The sequence below is a fragment of the Stegostoma tigrinum genome, chromosome 2 (genome assembly GCF_030684315.1).
Source record: "Stegostoma tigrinum isolate sSteTig4 chromosome 2, sSteTig4.hap1, whole genome shotgun sequence".
Lineage (NCBI taxonomy): Eukaryota > Metazoa > Chordata > Chondrichthyes > Orectolobiformes > Stegostomatidae > Stegostoma > Stegostoma tigrinum.
In genome coordinates, this window is record NC_081355.1 from 123533410 (window position 1) to 123549496 (window position 16087).

The following is a 16087-nucleotide window of genomic DNA, read 5'->3' on the forward strand; positions in this document are numbered from 1 at the left end:
TTATCTGAAGAGAAAAGATTCACGAGGCCTTCAAGCGAAAGCCAGGGTTGAAGTTGTTTTTATTAAAGTGACAGGCCCCCTTCTGTGCTGAAGCATTCCAGCATTACACACAATTAACAAAAGAAATCCTCCTTTTTCAAGAAGTAGAGGAAAAAATATATAAATATAAGTCAAAAGGGTATTATTTTTGTCTAAGATAATTACCACACTGCCCACCCCCCCCCCATCATGGACAGAATGATTGCTATTATAAAGTATATCAGCCTATTCAGAGTCATTAGGAAAGAGCTCTATAACCACCCGAAGCGAGTCGTGAACCTGAGCCTTCTAGCCAAGAGGTAGGCACATAAGTACTACACCACAAAACCCCAAGCAAGTGAATTATGAGGTTGTCACAGAAGCAGGTTTACTGTACTCCATGTCAGGGAAGTGACGGTAATCGTAACCCGGTAGCACTAGCACAGTGGTCCGGAATGAGTGGTGGATAGACGTCACAGAGAGGAAGCCATTTTCCGGGCTGTCAGCGGTTGGCTTCTTGGGCTTGTCCGGGTGCGGACGGAGCGGGATTCCGGTCTTGCATCGCGTCTCGGTACACGACAGGTCGGACTGGTATTTGAGATGTTTTCCCTGTCTACGTTTCAGCCGCAGGTAGGAAGTTGGCGGTAGTGATGAATACGTGTGACTGATAGGCCGACATGTTGCGGGTGCCTTTGTACACATAGCTGGGGGCCCAGGCGGTATGTCACGGCACTGGCCGACCCGCGGCGAAAGCTGATTTTCCAATTCAGACCGCTCTCTGCCGCGTCAGAAGTTGATGAAATTCCTTACTTACTCAGCTCAAAACCTCTCTTCCCCTCATCGTCAACTCCCGTCTCTCATTGTGCTAACTTGTTGCAAATCCTGTTTGTGCTCGTACATGCATGCAGCCGACTGTTTTCCACGTACCAACAGAAATTGCTGGAGAAACTCATCAGATCTGGCAGTATCTCTGGAAAGAAAGCAGAGTCCAGTGGATCTCCCCCTTCCCCCACCCCGCGCCCTTGATGAATAGTTTCTCCCGCAAACTCTGTTTTTGTTCCACGTTTCCAGTATCAGTAGTTCTTTGTTCTTTGTATAGTTTCCAGATGGGTTCACTGGGAATGACGTGATACGCAGCTTTATCTATGATAACAAGGATCCTGGAGAGAAGGGGGCAATGACCTACCAAAATTTGTTTTTATTTCAGGCTTCCTGCACCCTCACTATTTTACCTTTGCCTCATTTCGTTAGACTTAATCTAGATTTCCTTCCAAATTTAATTGCAGATTCAAAGTAGCGTTGATGCATCCAGCAGGAATAGTTGCCTGCTGTTTGATATTTAAGCACTTTGTTTTGGAAAGTACTGTTTAGCCACAATGATGTGATCTTTTGTCATGAGCAATGAAAGGCAGGGAAAGACCCACTTTTCCAGCCATCCAGGTAGCCTCACAACTGCTACATAATTGCATCAAAATATATGGACTTCAATTTTTTTCTCTGAAAATCATGTAAAAATGCAAGGAAATGTGTGAAAACTTGAGATTGATTGATTGATTATAAGTAAAATCTGAAAAACATTTTTGCACAGTCATAAGTGACCAAAACTGGTACAGAAGGTAGCCTTTGTCGTGATTACTGTTATACAACCTTAGTGCAAAGTCAAGGTATGTGATATGGACCTGTGCTTGAAAAACTTGCCGATTACAGGAAAGTACTCAAGGAATTAACAGTGGAAGTAGAAGGAAGTCTTGAAATTGTAAAGTTGGATTGTGGTGTATAAACTTTTAAAGATTCCCAAGCTCTCCAGCTATACCTTTTTTTTGTCCTTCTAGACCCTTCTTAAAATTCAACTGTCTGATCATTCCATGTAACATCTTCCTCCTCAGCATCCTGCCATTTTTGTCAGATTATACGTTTGTAACCAGAAACAGAAAATAGGAGCAGCAGTGGGCGTTTGGTGCTTCAGCCTACTGTGCCATTCAATATGAACATAGCTGATCATACAACTTGGTACTGTGTTCCTGCTTTCTTGTCCATTCCCATTTGATCACTTCAGCCCTAACTTGCCTTGGAATGAAATTTAATCCTCTGAAAGTTATGGCACCTGCTTCAGTTTGTCATTGAGGCCTACAGCACAGAAAAAGGCCATTCGGCTAATCGAGTCTATGCTGATCAAGGACACATATTTAACTATTCTCACCCCGTTTTCCAGCACTTGACCCAGGTAACCTTATATGTATTGCCATTGCAAGTGCACATCTAAATGCCTACACTTCTTAAATATTATGAGAGTTTCTGCTTCTGTCATTCTTATAGGCAATGAGCTCCAGATTCCTATCACACCCTGGGTGAAAAATATTTTCAGTGCATCTCTCTGAACCTCCTGCCTCTTACCATAAATCTAAGCCCCTGGTCATTGATTCCTCCATCAAGAGGAAATGTTCCTTCATGTTAATGATTCTCATTTTATGCAACTCAGTCATGTCCTCTCTCTCGGTCTCCTCTATTCCAAGGAAAATAACCCTGGTCTATCCAACTTTTGTTCATAACTGAGCTTTCCATCTCAGACAATGCCTTGGTCAATCTTCTGTGCAACTTCTGCAGTGCAGTTGCAACTCTTCTATAATATGGATTCCAAAACTGCACATGATACTCCAGCTGTGACTTCACTGACAGTTTATACAGTTACACCATAACCTACCTGCTTTCAGAGTCTGTACCTCAGCTAATCGAGTCAAATAGCCCATCTGCTTCTTAACCACTATATCTACCTGTTCCTGCTACTTTAAGGGACCAGTGGACATGCAAGCCAAGAACCTCTGATCCTCTGTGCTTCTCAAGGTCCATCTGTTTCTTTGCTTGTTTGCACTGCTTATCCAGATTGAATTTCATTTGCCACAGACCAGATCAGCCTGTCTATCTAGAACATAGAACATTACAGCACAGTACAGGCCCTTCGGCCTTCGATGTTGTGCTGACCTGTCATACCAATCTCAAGCCCATCTATATGCTCCTGTAATCTAAGGTTATCCTCCTGCTTACCATCATACCAATTTTTGTGTCATGTGCTGACTTATTAATCAACTATAATTCAAGTCTGATTCGTTTGTAAATACTGCAGACAGCATTGATCCTGCGGAAACCCAATGGATACAGATTTTCACTCATAAAAACATTGCTTGACCATCACCCTCTGTTTTCTGCCACTCAACCAATTCTGCGTCCATTTAGCCAAATAATAGAATCATACAACATAGAACAGGCCCTTTGGCCCATGAGTCTGCACCAACAAAAAAAATTACATGTTTTCTTTAGGGTTAAAATGTAGGACCATCAAGCCCAGAGAACCATAGATGTCTGGGAATATCCAGGACTGGATAAAAATGAAAAGAGAGGTGCATAACAGTTACAAAGGGAGCAAAGCAATGGAGACTGTTCAGGAGTAAACAAGAATGCAATTAGGAGAGCAAAGAGTGGGCAGGGGAAAATGCTGCCACACAAGGCTGGGGAGAATCCCAAGATATTCTACAAGCTTACCAAGGGGAAGAGAATAACCAAGGAAAGAGTAGGCTCAACTAGGGACCAAGGAGGATATTAACAGAGTGTTAAATGAGTACTTCACATCTGTCTTAACTTGGGTGGAGAGTGATGCAATTACAGAATTCAAAAAGATGGACTATGAAGTTCTGGCGCAGTTTGAATTAAGAAGTGAGGACATATTGGAGGTTTTGATGAATGTCAAAACGAGGGAGGAAATTACAGGTGGCCCTGACCCAAATTTTTAAAAATATCTCTGACTACGGAGGTGCCAGAAAACAGTAAATGTACTTCTACTTTACAAGCAGGGTGTTAGAGATAGACCAGTGAATCATAACATCTGAGGTAGAGAAGCTATTGGAGAAAAGCATGACTTTGTCAGAGGGAGATCATATATGACAAATTTGGTGGAATTTTTTGAGGAAGTCACCAAGTGCTTGGATGAGAGTAAGGCAGTTGATGTAGTTTTATATGGATTTCAGCAGAGCCTTTCATGTAAGAAACTGATAAAGAAGATTAAAGCACATGGGATCCAGGGTAACTTGGCAAGTTGGATCCAAAACAGGCTTTGTGAAAGGAGACAGATGGTGGTGGTAGAAGGTTGTTTATGTAATTGGAACCCAGTGTGCAGTGGTGTATACCACAGAGATCCGTGGTGTGTCCCTATTGTTTGTTGCATTCATAAATGATGTAGATGAGAACGTAGGGGTGATAAGTAAGTTTGAGGATGATGTAAACATTGGTGGGTGGTGACCGTTAGGAAGTTGTTAGCTTACTGGAGAATATAAACATTGATCAGATTGCAGATCAGTAGCAGATGGAATTTAATTCTGAGACATGTGAGATGATGCACTTTGGAAGAAAGGTGAGAGAGTACTGAATGAATGGCAGGACACAAGGATGTTCAGAAGGATCTTTGCATGTCCACAGATTCCTGAAGGTGGCAGAACAGGTTAATAGGGTAGTTAACATTACATGCGGGCCACTTGTTTTTATCAGTCATGGCATAGATTGTAAGGGTAGGGAGTTCATGTTGGAGCTGTACAGATCTTTGTTTAGCCCACAGCTGGCATACTTTGTGCAGTCCTGGTCACCACTGTATGGGAAAGATGTGATGGCACTGGAGAAGGTGCAAAAGAGATGAACCAGGATGTTGCTTGGAATAGAGAGTTTGAGCTATGAGGAGAGGCTGGATAAGTTTGTGTTGTTTTCTTTGGAGCAGTGATGGTTGAGGGGACACTGGATAGAGGTGTGTAAGATTATGAGCGGCACGGGCTGGATGAATTGAAATCAAGTGTTTACGTCAGTCAAAGGCATCATAATTTTAAAGAGAAAAAGGAGTTGAGGAAAACAGAGGGTGGTGGGGGGAGGGTAGTCTGGAATGCATCACCCAGGAGGATAACTTGGGAAACCTGACAACTTTTAAAACAGAGATAACAAGGTGTAGAGTTGGATGAACGCAGCAAGCCAAGCAGCATCCAAGGAGCAGGAAAGCTGATGTTTCGGGTCTGAAACGTCACTTTTCCTGCTCCTCTGCTGCTTGGCCTGCTGTGTCCATCCAGCTCTACACCTTGTTATCTCAGATTCTCCAGCATTGGCAGTTCCTACTATCTCTCAATTTTTAAAACATATTTGAATGAGCATTTGAAGTATCATAACATTCAAGGCTGTGGGTCTAGTTAGGAAGTAGTGTTTTTTTATTGGTGCTACAGACTTGATGAGCTGAAAGAGATAATGGGAACTGCAGATTCTGGAGAATCCAAGATAACAAAGTGTGAAGCTGGATGAACACAGCAGGCCAAGCAGCATCTCAGGAGCACCAAAGCTGACGTTTCGGGCCTAGACCCTTCATCCAGGGTGGATGACTCGTGACTGGATGTGGCAGGACTGCAGTGCATTGTTCTGATCTTTTGGTTGTGGATTCACTTAGTTCTGTCTCGCTTGTTTATGCAGTTTGGCATGCAAATAGTTCAGTTTTTTTTAAGCTTTATCAGGTTAATACCTATTTTAAGGTAAATGTGTTGCTGTTGCTGGCATATCCCCCTGCACTGTACATTGAACCTGGGTTGATCCCCTGCTTGGTGGTAATTGTAACATGGGAAATGGCCTTAGCCAAGAGAATACAGATGATAAATTACAGGAGTAATTTTGGAGATTCTGCTGTTGATGATAGTCTCAGCACCTTCTTGCGTGCCTAATCTTGGGTTGCTAGATCTGTTCCAGTGTCTAGCCAGGTTGATAGTGCCAAACAGCATGATATAAGGTTTTCTTACTGTGAGGACTTAATCTCCACAAGGACTATCCGGTGGTCATTACTGATACTGTCATGCATAGATGCATTTGTCAGGTAGATTGGTGAGAATGAGTTCAATGTGCTTTTTTTCTCATTGGCTCCTCACCATTTGTTGCAGATTCAGTCTACCACCTGCCTTCTTTAGATACTGACCAGTTCAGTCAGTAGTATTGCTGCTTAGCCACATCTGGCAGTGGACATTGAAATTTCCCACCCGGAGTACATTCTGTGCTCTTGTCCTCCTCTGTGCTTCCTCCAAGTGGTGATCAAAATGGATGTGTGGTAATGAGCAGGAGGCTTCTTTGCCAATTTTTGCCCTGGCACCCTGAGTTTGCATGGGGTCCAGACTCAATATTGAGAGCTACCAGGGCAGCCCTCTCCAACAGTGCACCACTGCCATCACCTCTGCAGGGTCTCCCCTGCTGGTGGGACAGGACATACCTAGGGATGGTGATGATGTTATCTGGAACATTGTCAATAAAGTATGATTCGTGAGTATGACTGTATTGCTTGCACAGCTATCTTATAGACTAGTTCAAATTTGGCAGTAACCCCCAGAGGCCAGGAGGATTACAGGTTTGTTAGGGCTGTTTCTATCGTCAATGCCAGTCTAGTTTCTTTTGTTTTTTGAAACATTCTAGCAATTGTTCAAATTGAGTAGCTTTCTTGGTCATTTTATAGAAAAGTTTTATTGTTGATTTGTTTTAATTATTATCATGTGTGCCAAAATACAGTGAAAAGCTTTGTTTACAAGTGGTACAGACAGACTGCAGCAAGCAAAGGGTGGACAGATCAAAAAGACTTAGAGGCGTGCAGGTTACATTATTCGATGCTAGAGTCCATTCAACAGTCTGATAATGGCCAGAAAGAAGCTGTTCCTGAACCCATTTGTGTGTGTGTATTCAGTATTCTGTATCTTCTGCCTGACAGAAGGGGTTGTAGGAGGTCGTTACCATCGTGTGATGGGTCTTTGATGTTGGCCACCTTTTTGTGGCAGTGAGCCGTGTAGATAGAGTTCATGGGTGGAAGGTTGGCTTCCATGATGATCTGAGCTATGCACATCACCTTCTGTAGTTTCTTACGGTCCTGGGCAGAGCAGTTACCATATCAGGCAGTTTGCACCCAGACAATATGCTTTCAGTGGTGCATCTGTAGAAGTTGGAGAGGGACCTTGTGGATATGGTATATTTCCTGAGCCGCCTGAAGAAGAAGTGTTGTTGTGCCGCCTTGATTGTAGCATTTATGTGGGAAGTCCAGGACAGGTCATTGGGTATCATCACTCCAAGGAATTTGATCCTCTTCACTCTCTGAACCGCAGTTCCGTTGATGTAACTGGAGGCACGTTCTCGTCCTTTTTGTTTCTGAAGTCGATGAAGAGTTCTTTAGTTTGCCAATGGCGAGAGACAGATTGCTTTCATTGCACTACATCACCAAGCCCTCTATCTCCCTTCTACAGTTTGACTCATTGTTGTTAGATAACTGTCCCATGATGGTAGTGTCGTCAGTGAACTTACAGATGACGATCTTTCGGAATTTGGCTGTGCAGTCGTAGGTGTACGGTAGGGGGCTGTGGTGGGCCTCCAGTGTTGAGTGTTATTGTGGAGGAAATGCAGTTATATATCCTCATTGGTGTAGCCTATGGATCAGAAAGCTGAGGATCCTGTTGCAAAAGGCAGAACTGAGACCGAGATCATGCACTTCTGACATCAGTCTGAAAGAGATAATGGTGTTAAAGGTAGAGTTGTAGTCAATGAGCAGGAGTCTGATGTAGGTGTCTTTGATGTCCAGATATTCCAAGGATGAATGCAGTGCTAGGGATGTGGCGTCTTCTGTGGACATGTAATGTCGCTTTAAGGTAACCACGTTGCTGTGTGTTTGGAGTCACATGTTGGCGAGGCCAGGTATGGACAGGGGATTGCTTCCTGAAAGAATATTAATGAATCAGACAGGTTTTCCCAGCAAATGACAATGATGACCATGAATCCATTGGGATGTCTCAGCTTTGGAAGGCACTGTTGGAAGAACCATGGTGAGTTGTTGCAGTGCATCATCTGGATGGTGCATATTCCTGTTAATGTATGTCTACAATGGATCAAATGAATTTTGAATGGTTAGTCAGGGTGAATGTCGGTCTCACGGGGTGCTTTGTAGTGCATGGTTTTCAGTGTTGTTGGAGCTGCACTCGCCGTGCTAGTTGGAGAATAACCCATCACAATCCTGGCTTGCACCTTGTGGATTCTGGCTAGACTTTAAGAAATCAGGAGCTGAGTTACTTGTAGAATTCCCATTGTCTGACATTGTTTCATAGAATCCCGACACTCTGGAAGCAGGCCATCTTGAAAAGGATTCATATTACGGAGGAGGTGTTGCTGGATGTCTTAAAATGCGTAAAGGTAGATGAATCCTTGGGACATGATCAGATGTATCCTAGACCTTTGTAGGAAGCTGGGGAAATGATTGCTGGACCCCTTGCTGAGATATTTGTATCATCGATGGCCATGGATGAGATACCAGAAGACTGGAGGTTGGCTAATATGGTATGATTATTTAAGAAATTTGATAAAGAAAAGCTAGGGAACTATAGATTGGTGATCCTGACATCAGGTGGTGGGTAAGTTGTTGGAGAGAATCCTGATGGGCAGGATTTACGTGTGTCTGGGAAGACAAGGACTGTTTGGGGATAGTTAGCATGGGAAATCATTTCTCACTAACTAACTTAGTTGAGTTTTTTGAAGAAGTGTCAAAGATTGAGGAAGGCAGAGATGTAAATTTTGTCTGTATGGACTTCATGAAGGTGTGCAACAAGGTTCCACATGGTAAACAGGTTAGTCAGATTAGATTACATGGGATCCAGAGAGAGCTAGCCTCTTGAATACAAAATTGGCTCAAAGGTACGAGACAGAGAGTGCTGTTGGATCGTTGTTTCTCAGACTAGAGGCCCGAGACTAGCCCAGTATGCTGTTAGGATTGATGCTGTGTCCACTGCTTTTTGTCACTTATGTAAATGATTTGGATGTGAATATTGGAGGTATGATTCGTAAGATTGCAGATGACACCAAAATTGGAGGTGTTGTGGACAGTGAAGGAGGTTCCCTCAGACTACAAGAGGATCTTATTCAGATGGGCTTATAAATGACAGATGGAGTTTAACTTAGAAAAGTGTGGGGTGTTGCATTTTGATAAAGCAAATCAGTGCACTTAATGGTAAGGTCTTGGAGAGTGTTGCTGAACAAAGAGACCCTGGAGTGCAGGTTCTTAGTTCATTGAAAGTTTTGGGTCCCAGGTAGACAGGATTGTGAAGAAAACATTTGTTGCCCTTGCCTTTGGTCAGTGCATTGAGTATAGGAGTTGGGACATCATGGTGAAGCTGTACAGGACATTGGTTAGGCCACTTCTGGAATGCTGCATACGGTTCTGGTCTCCCTGCTATAGGAAATATGTTGTGAAACTTGGAAGGGTTCAGAAAAGATTTACAAAGAGTTGCCGGGGTTGGCGGGTTTTCCCTAGAGTGTTGGAGGTTGGGGATGACCTTTATAAAGGTTTATAAAATCATGAGGGACATGGATAGAGTAAATAAGCAAGGTCTTTCCCCAGGATATGGACGTTCAAAACTAGAGGGCATAGGTTTAAGGTAAGAGTGGAAAGATATAAAATGGACCTAAGGGGCTGTCAGAAGGAGTGATGGAGTCTGATACTGTTACAAGTTCCAAAAGGCATCAAGAATAGGAAAGGTTTAGAAGAATGTGGGCCAAATGCTGGCAAATGGGACTAAATTAAGTTTGATATCTAGTTGGCGTGGATGAGTTGGACCAAAGTGTCTGTTACCGTACTGTACCACTCTGACTGTTTGACTGCAAAAGAACAAAATTTGTGTTTGTGTGTGTGTGTGTGTGTGTGTGTTTAGATTGACATTTTAAAGTTAAAGTTAGTTTTAATGTGGAAATATGATGATGATAAAAGGGTATGCCACAAAAGGCTCACTTTCTCATTTAGTAACCCAATACCCATGTCACACTGGTGCAGAATTTGTCCAGATTACTTTTGCCGCAGAACTCATCCAGACTGACTAGACCAATGACCAGGGATGGTTCTATTTCCCTTTGACTACAAAAACCCTGCAAGTTGATCGTTGCATTTGTCCCACTGGATTGACCATAGATTTGTTTTCCCCTGTTTACCTCTAGTAAATGACAACATTGGCTATTTATATTGCAATTGTATTTAATTGCATAGTCAGGGTATTCTTCAACTTATGCCTACGTTGACAGTCTGCTGCTTTGCTCTCTTGACATATGTACTGTATCGTAATCAAGTGAATATGCGCAGTGCATATCAAGCAAACTAGGTCTGTTTGTGTAGATTGACCTGCAGCTCATTTTAGTGCAACATTTCAGGCATCCAGCTGGTCGAAAAAATGCTTATCCACAAGTACCAATGCTTTTAATGAACTTACTGCAAGAGTAATTTTTCTTTATATTGTTAACATGGTATTTGTTTCTGTTTTTTATTTTAGAGTAGCTCTAGCATACTGACCGGTTCATTAGTTGTATGGCAGATAAATATCTTTTATCCCATGCCATTGCGCTGATCCAAAGGTGATAGTGTCTATTTTTGCACATCCTCACGAAAACTCTTGGGCTAGTACAGAATGATTTTGGTTAGGCAGTAACAATGAAGTTTAGTTGGGCAATTATCCACTTTGTTGTAATTCATATATAGCAACTTTCATTCGTTCCTGTTTACTTCCAACATTTTCACCATTTGCAACCCACCCCCACGCCCTCAAAGGGTCCTTGCCATTATTTGACCATTAGAAATTAAAGTACAGGTATCAGGAATTCCTCCACTTGGTTTGATTTCTTCCTTTACAATTTTAATTTCTTGCATTAGAAATCAAATTTCTAATGCAACCATACCAAAAGTACTTGACCGGCTATAAAATGCTTCGGAATGTCCTGAAAGTGTGAGAGCAATTGTTTTTGATTATACTTACTCAGGTTGGAGAAAAATGGCAGTTTGATGTTGGATTGACTCTAGCATCAAGGTACTGAAAGACAAATTGATTCAAGTTGGGAATCCTTGTATCTAAAGTAGCTGTGCAGATACTTTGCAATGAAAACTTTTCAGAAGGCAGAAGAAATTTTCAGTTGACAAATACTGCTGTTTACAGCTTACATTGTTATATAATTGTTTATATGGAATGGGAATATGATCAGATTATTAAATGTGATTTGATGTGAAGTTTTGTTTGCTTAATAGGTAAACCTCAATCTTTACGTTCCTTTTACGTTTTTTCTAATTTAGAAATCCAATCTAATTTATATGACTCATATAACTTAAACGTTATTGTTTGAATTTTATAGGTAACTGTCCCTCTAAGTCAGCTGATCAGCACTTTCCATTCCCTTAAAAGTTCGGCAAGCTCAGTCAATTCTGTGTCAATACAGTGTCTGCAACGAGAAGCACCCCCAGAACATGATCAAGTTAATGAGGTAATGTTTGGCTAAATTATCTTTGTTGGGGGGAAAAAAATTGTTGAAACAAATAAAAAGTGAGGTTTTCCAGAAGATTAATTTTCTTTATTGTTTGTCCTTTTTATTATAATGGTAACATCATTTAAAGTTGTGCTCTGTAAACAAGTATCAGAATAATTAGAACTTAACATTTTAGTGTCATATAGGCATTGGTGAAAAGTTATTATATATGAGATGCTATAGTTTTCTCTCTTAACTAGAGAACAAATTAACCTTCAAATGTTGTAGAAGGATAAAGTTATTTTGGAATCTTACTGCCAGTACATTCTAGCAGACTGTTGGAAATTATCTCTGAATATTAGACATTTACAGGACTGGACTTCTATGAAACCTCCAGTAGCTTTCTAAATTATCATTGTCTATTCTCAAACATAAAGTATTGGCATCATGTATGGAAGAACTTCATATGCCAGGAAGTTTTGCAATTGACTGAAATAAAATTTGCATCGTGTCTAATAAGCCAATTTTGTGTTCTCAGTCACAACGTTTAGCAAGCTCCTTGCCATGCAAATTTCTCCCTATTGCTGGTGTTACCTTTTTAGATCTTGGGAACGCAGTAACACGGGTAGGCCATTTAGTCTTTATAGCCTGTTCACCGATTCAGTGGGATCATAGTTGATTTGTGACTGAACTCTGGTTATCTACCTGACGCCTATCATTTCATATTTTTGATTTAACAAAAATCAGTTAACCTCTGTTTTTGGTCCTGTGTCGGTCACTGCTTCTACCTTTTGAGATGTTCAGCTTCTATCACCCTTTGCATGTAGAATTGTTTACTAATTTCATCTCTGAGAGTTGGGGCTTTAATTCTTGCACGGTGCCCCAATGCTTGACTCCCAGCAGCAATCATTTCTGTTGAGTCTATCTACCCCCTGACTAACGTTAAACTTTTAACTTAAATCACCCCTTAACCTTCTAAATTCCAGCTGAATACAGTGCTACGTGGTATGATCTCACCTTGTAGTTAGAGTTTGAGTCCAGTTATAGATTTGGTAAATCTGTGTTGCGCTCCTTCCAAGACTAACATTTGCTTCCTTGCTGTTCAAAACTTCTGGCACAGTCCAGGTGTAGATCAATCAGGACTTTGATAGTTAAACATGATTTCTATTTCCTTAATTTTTTTGCATCTACTCTTGGTATCTAAAGATTTATGCACCTGGACCACCTCCAATATTTTCACCATTTAGAAATTACCTTGCAATATCCTTTTTAAGTTCAAGTTGGATGATCTTATGTTTGACAGCATTGGGCAAAAACTAGCAAATGAACTTTAGTTTCTTTATCTATCAAAACCTCTTTAGTAATTTTGTGTTTCTTTCTACACTGCTTACAAAAAAACTAACCTATGATGATCATGTAACCACCATTGATTGTTGTAACACCTCATCCAGTTTATTACTGCCTTTAGGGATCAAAATCTGCCATCCTTACCTGGTCTGGTCTACGTGATCCCAGACCCACAGCAATGTGCTTAACTGCTCGCTGGGCAATTAGGAACGGGCATGAAATGCGGGCCCAGCTACAACCTTTGAACACATTTTAAAAATGCCACTTTTATGCCTTCAAATTAGTATATGTGGTTCTTTTGAACAGAGCCAGTGAGTGATGCTGCTCCGAAATCCCCCAAAAAACTCAAAAGGCTGATCAATAAGAAAACTAGTCCCATAGGTAGAATGGATAGAATTTCTAAGGAGTTACTTATGTTTCGCTGCTGTTCTAGCTGCTGATAGTCCCTTACGAGGCTAACAGTAAAATTGGGAGAGAAATTTCCTGTGACAGGTGCAGGGCAAAAAAGTAAGGAAAGAAGGTAATTAAGTCAGTGAACCACCAGAGCTGGGCATCACCAGTGATGAGGATACTGAGGCCTGGGAACTGTGAAATGAAGGAGATTAATGAAGACAAATGTAGGCTCCTCGAAATCAGATATAGGGAAAGTTATATTGGGGATTAAAAAGTAACAGAATAATTACGTATTTGATTCTGTCTTCACAAATGAGACCCAAATAAGATACCAAAATTTTTGGGGAACGCAAAGTCCAGTGGGAAGGAGAAATTGAAGGAAATTGGTATTAGTAGGAAAATGGTAATAGGGAAATTGATGGGATTAAAGTCTGATAAGTTCCTAGGGCATGATAATCCACATCCTCGAGTACATAAAGAAGTGGCCCTAGAAATAGTGGATACGTTGGTGGGATCATTCAAGAGTCTGTATACTCTGGAATAGATCCTATGGTTGGAGGTTAGCAAATGTAGCCCGGCTATTTTAAGAAATGAAACAGTGAGAAAATAGTGAATTATAACTGGGGATAAAGCTAGACTCCATTACAAAAGAGTTTAATCATAGTGCACTTGGACAACCTGATCAAACAGAGTAAGCATGGATTTATGAAAGTAAAATCATGCTTGACAAATAATCTGGAATTTCCAAAGATGTAACTAATAGAATTGATAAGTGGGAGTCAGTGGATATGGTTTATCTGGACTTTCAGGCTTTCAGTAAGGTCCCATATTAGGGATTAGCAAACTGAAACATATGGGGTTGGGAGTTCCATACTTACGTGGATAGAGAATTGGTTGGCAGACAGAAAACAAAGCGGGAATAAACAGGTCATTTTCCAAGTCGCAGCCAATGCCTAATGAGGTACTACATGGATCAGTACTTGGATCACTATTAATGATTTTGATGAGGGCGCAATGTGTGTTAAGCTTGTGGAAGTCTCTGCCACAGAAAATGCTTGAGCCCTTACCATTGGATGTTTTCATGAAGGATATATCTATTGTTCTTAGGGTTAAAGGGACCAAAGAAACGCAGGAAGAGGGTTGTGAGTTAGATAATATGTCATGATCACATTGAATGGCTGAGGAGGCCAAAAGGCTGAATGACCTACTCAGAGTCCTAGAGGTATACAGCACAGAAACAGATCTTTCGTTCCAACTCATTCATGAGGAGAACCAGATATCCTAAACTGATCTAGTCCCATTTGCCTGCACTTGGCTTGTATCCCTGTAAAACCTTCCTATTCACGTACCCATCCAAATGCCTTTTAAATGTTGTAATTGTACCAAGAGTATTTTCTTACACTTTTTAAAGTACAGTATGTTAACTTAAGTAAAGGTAGGGGATTTCAATTATAATAGAAGTGTTTGAACCAAAATTAAATTCTCTCAAAGGGCATAATCTTGCCCGCTCAATTTGGAGAGAAGTCATGGAGACGTCAGACCTGTGGTGCGCTCCTCACGCGCAATGTGGAAAATAAGGGACGCTTGCAGTCTTCCTGATGATTGCATGTGCAAGAATTGTGACCATCTGCAGCCACTGCCTGGCAGCTTTTCAGAGCTGGAGCTGTGGGTGCTCTCACCGTGGAGTATCCGTGATGCTGAGAATGTCATGGATAGCATTATTCCTGCTCCCATTTTCTGTGAATGGGAATTTCATCTCTTGGAGGTAGGTAAGAAACAAGGGGACACGAGGAGAGTAGAAAAAAGATACAAGGAAGATGAGGCTATGGAGGGAGAGGGGTGCAATAAGAGGCTGCCAAGGGTATAAGGAGGAAGAACTAGGCTGCAAAGGGGATGGAGAGTGGAGGAGGCTGCAAGATGGGTAAGAGCAGTTTTAAGGAGCTACAAAAACCTTGAAACAACTAACATAGTAGATTCTTTGCAAACATATGTAGAGTCTCAAGCCTGAGACTGGATATGTTTGGAAGCTAAAGTATGGTGAGAAATGTAGTGGTTGCTGTCAAACACTATCTCAATTGTTAACTTTAAATCTGAAATCTCAAAAGTAGCAAAAAAGGTAGTAAAATTGTGCCTTATAAAAACCCAGCTTTGTGTATATGCAAAGGAAATGCCTTGGTGGTGATCTCACCACTCTGTGTAAGATGTGTTTTTGGGTAGAGATGGTGTATGACAGTTATTCAGAAGAAAACTCATTGGCAAATGTTTGGACTGTTGTCTTGTGCCAGTGTAAGTACTTTGGTGTTTAAGAGGATATTGTTGAATTCTAATTCATCCATGAGAGTCCAAATACAGCGCATGTCAACTTACATACAGAACATTGTTCAAGTTAACTGGAAGCATTGTTCTAGGAGGCAGTCACACCTGTTAGACTAGGCACTTTAGATTTTTAGTCTGTGGACAGGGCCCAAGCATGATTGAAATAGCGGAAGGTTTTGAGCTCCAGAAAATAGCATTAGAGACAAGTTAACTCTCTTGATTGACAAGCTGCTTGTGGCTCTTAGATGAGAGGGGACTGCAAGGCAGATAAACAGACTGTCAACATGCACACATGGGCACTTGTGCATGTGCTTACACATGGAAACATACTGTGGTGCAGGAGACTATTCAGTGGGGATGGAAGAGTGTAGCTGAAGGGTATGTGTGGAAGGAACTAGCTACTGTTGTCTGCACCCTTGGATGTCAAATTGAAACGTCAGCTTTTGTGCTCCTGAGATGCTGCTAGGCCTGCTGTGTTCATCCAGCCTCACATTTTATTATCTTGGATTCTCCAGCATCTGCAGTTCCCATTATCACTAATACAATTTCAACCTCACTGCGAAGCCTCTTCCAGGGATGCCTAACCTGAAGAAGTTACCCTCCTCCCTCCGGACCAACCTCAGGGAATCTCTTTCCCATTGCAACTCTCTTGTAATCTCTTCAGCCTTGAAACTGCTCGCCTCTCCACCTATCTTCTTTTCTCTCCATC

The 16087-nt window shown here is 41.5% G+C and overlaps 1 protein-coding gene across 1 annotated transcript in view; it reads left to right on the forward strand.

Moving 5' to 3' along the window:
- Positions 1 to 475: 475 nt before the first annotated feature.
- Positions 476 to 16087, forward strand: part of LOC125464593 (ATP-dependent zinc metalloprotease YME1L1-like) — a 57681-nt gene continuing 42069 nt past the window's right edge. Inside the window, exons 1-2 of the mRNA XM_048557176.2 lie at positions 476 to 648; positions 11212 to 11340. Of these exons, the coding sequence (XP_048413133.1) occupies positions 619 to 648; positions 11212 to 11340 (159 nt within the window). The 5' untranslated portion in view covers positions 476 to 618. The remainder of the gene's footprint in view (positions 649 to 11211; positions 11341 to 16087) is intronic.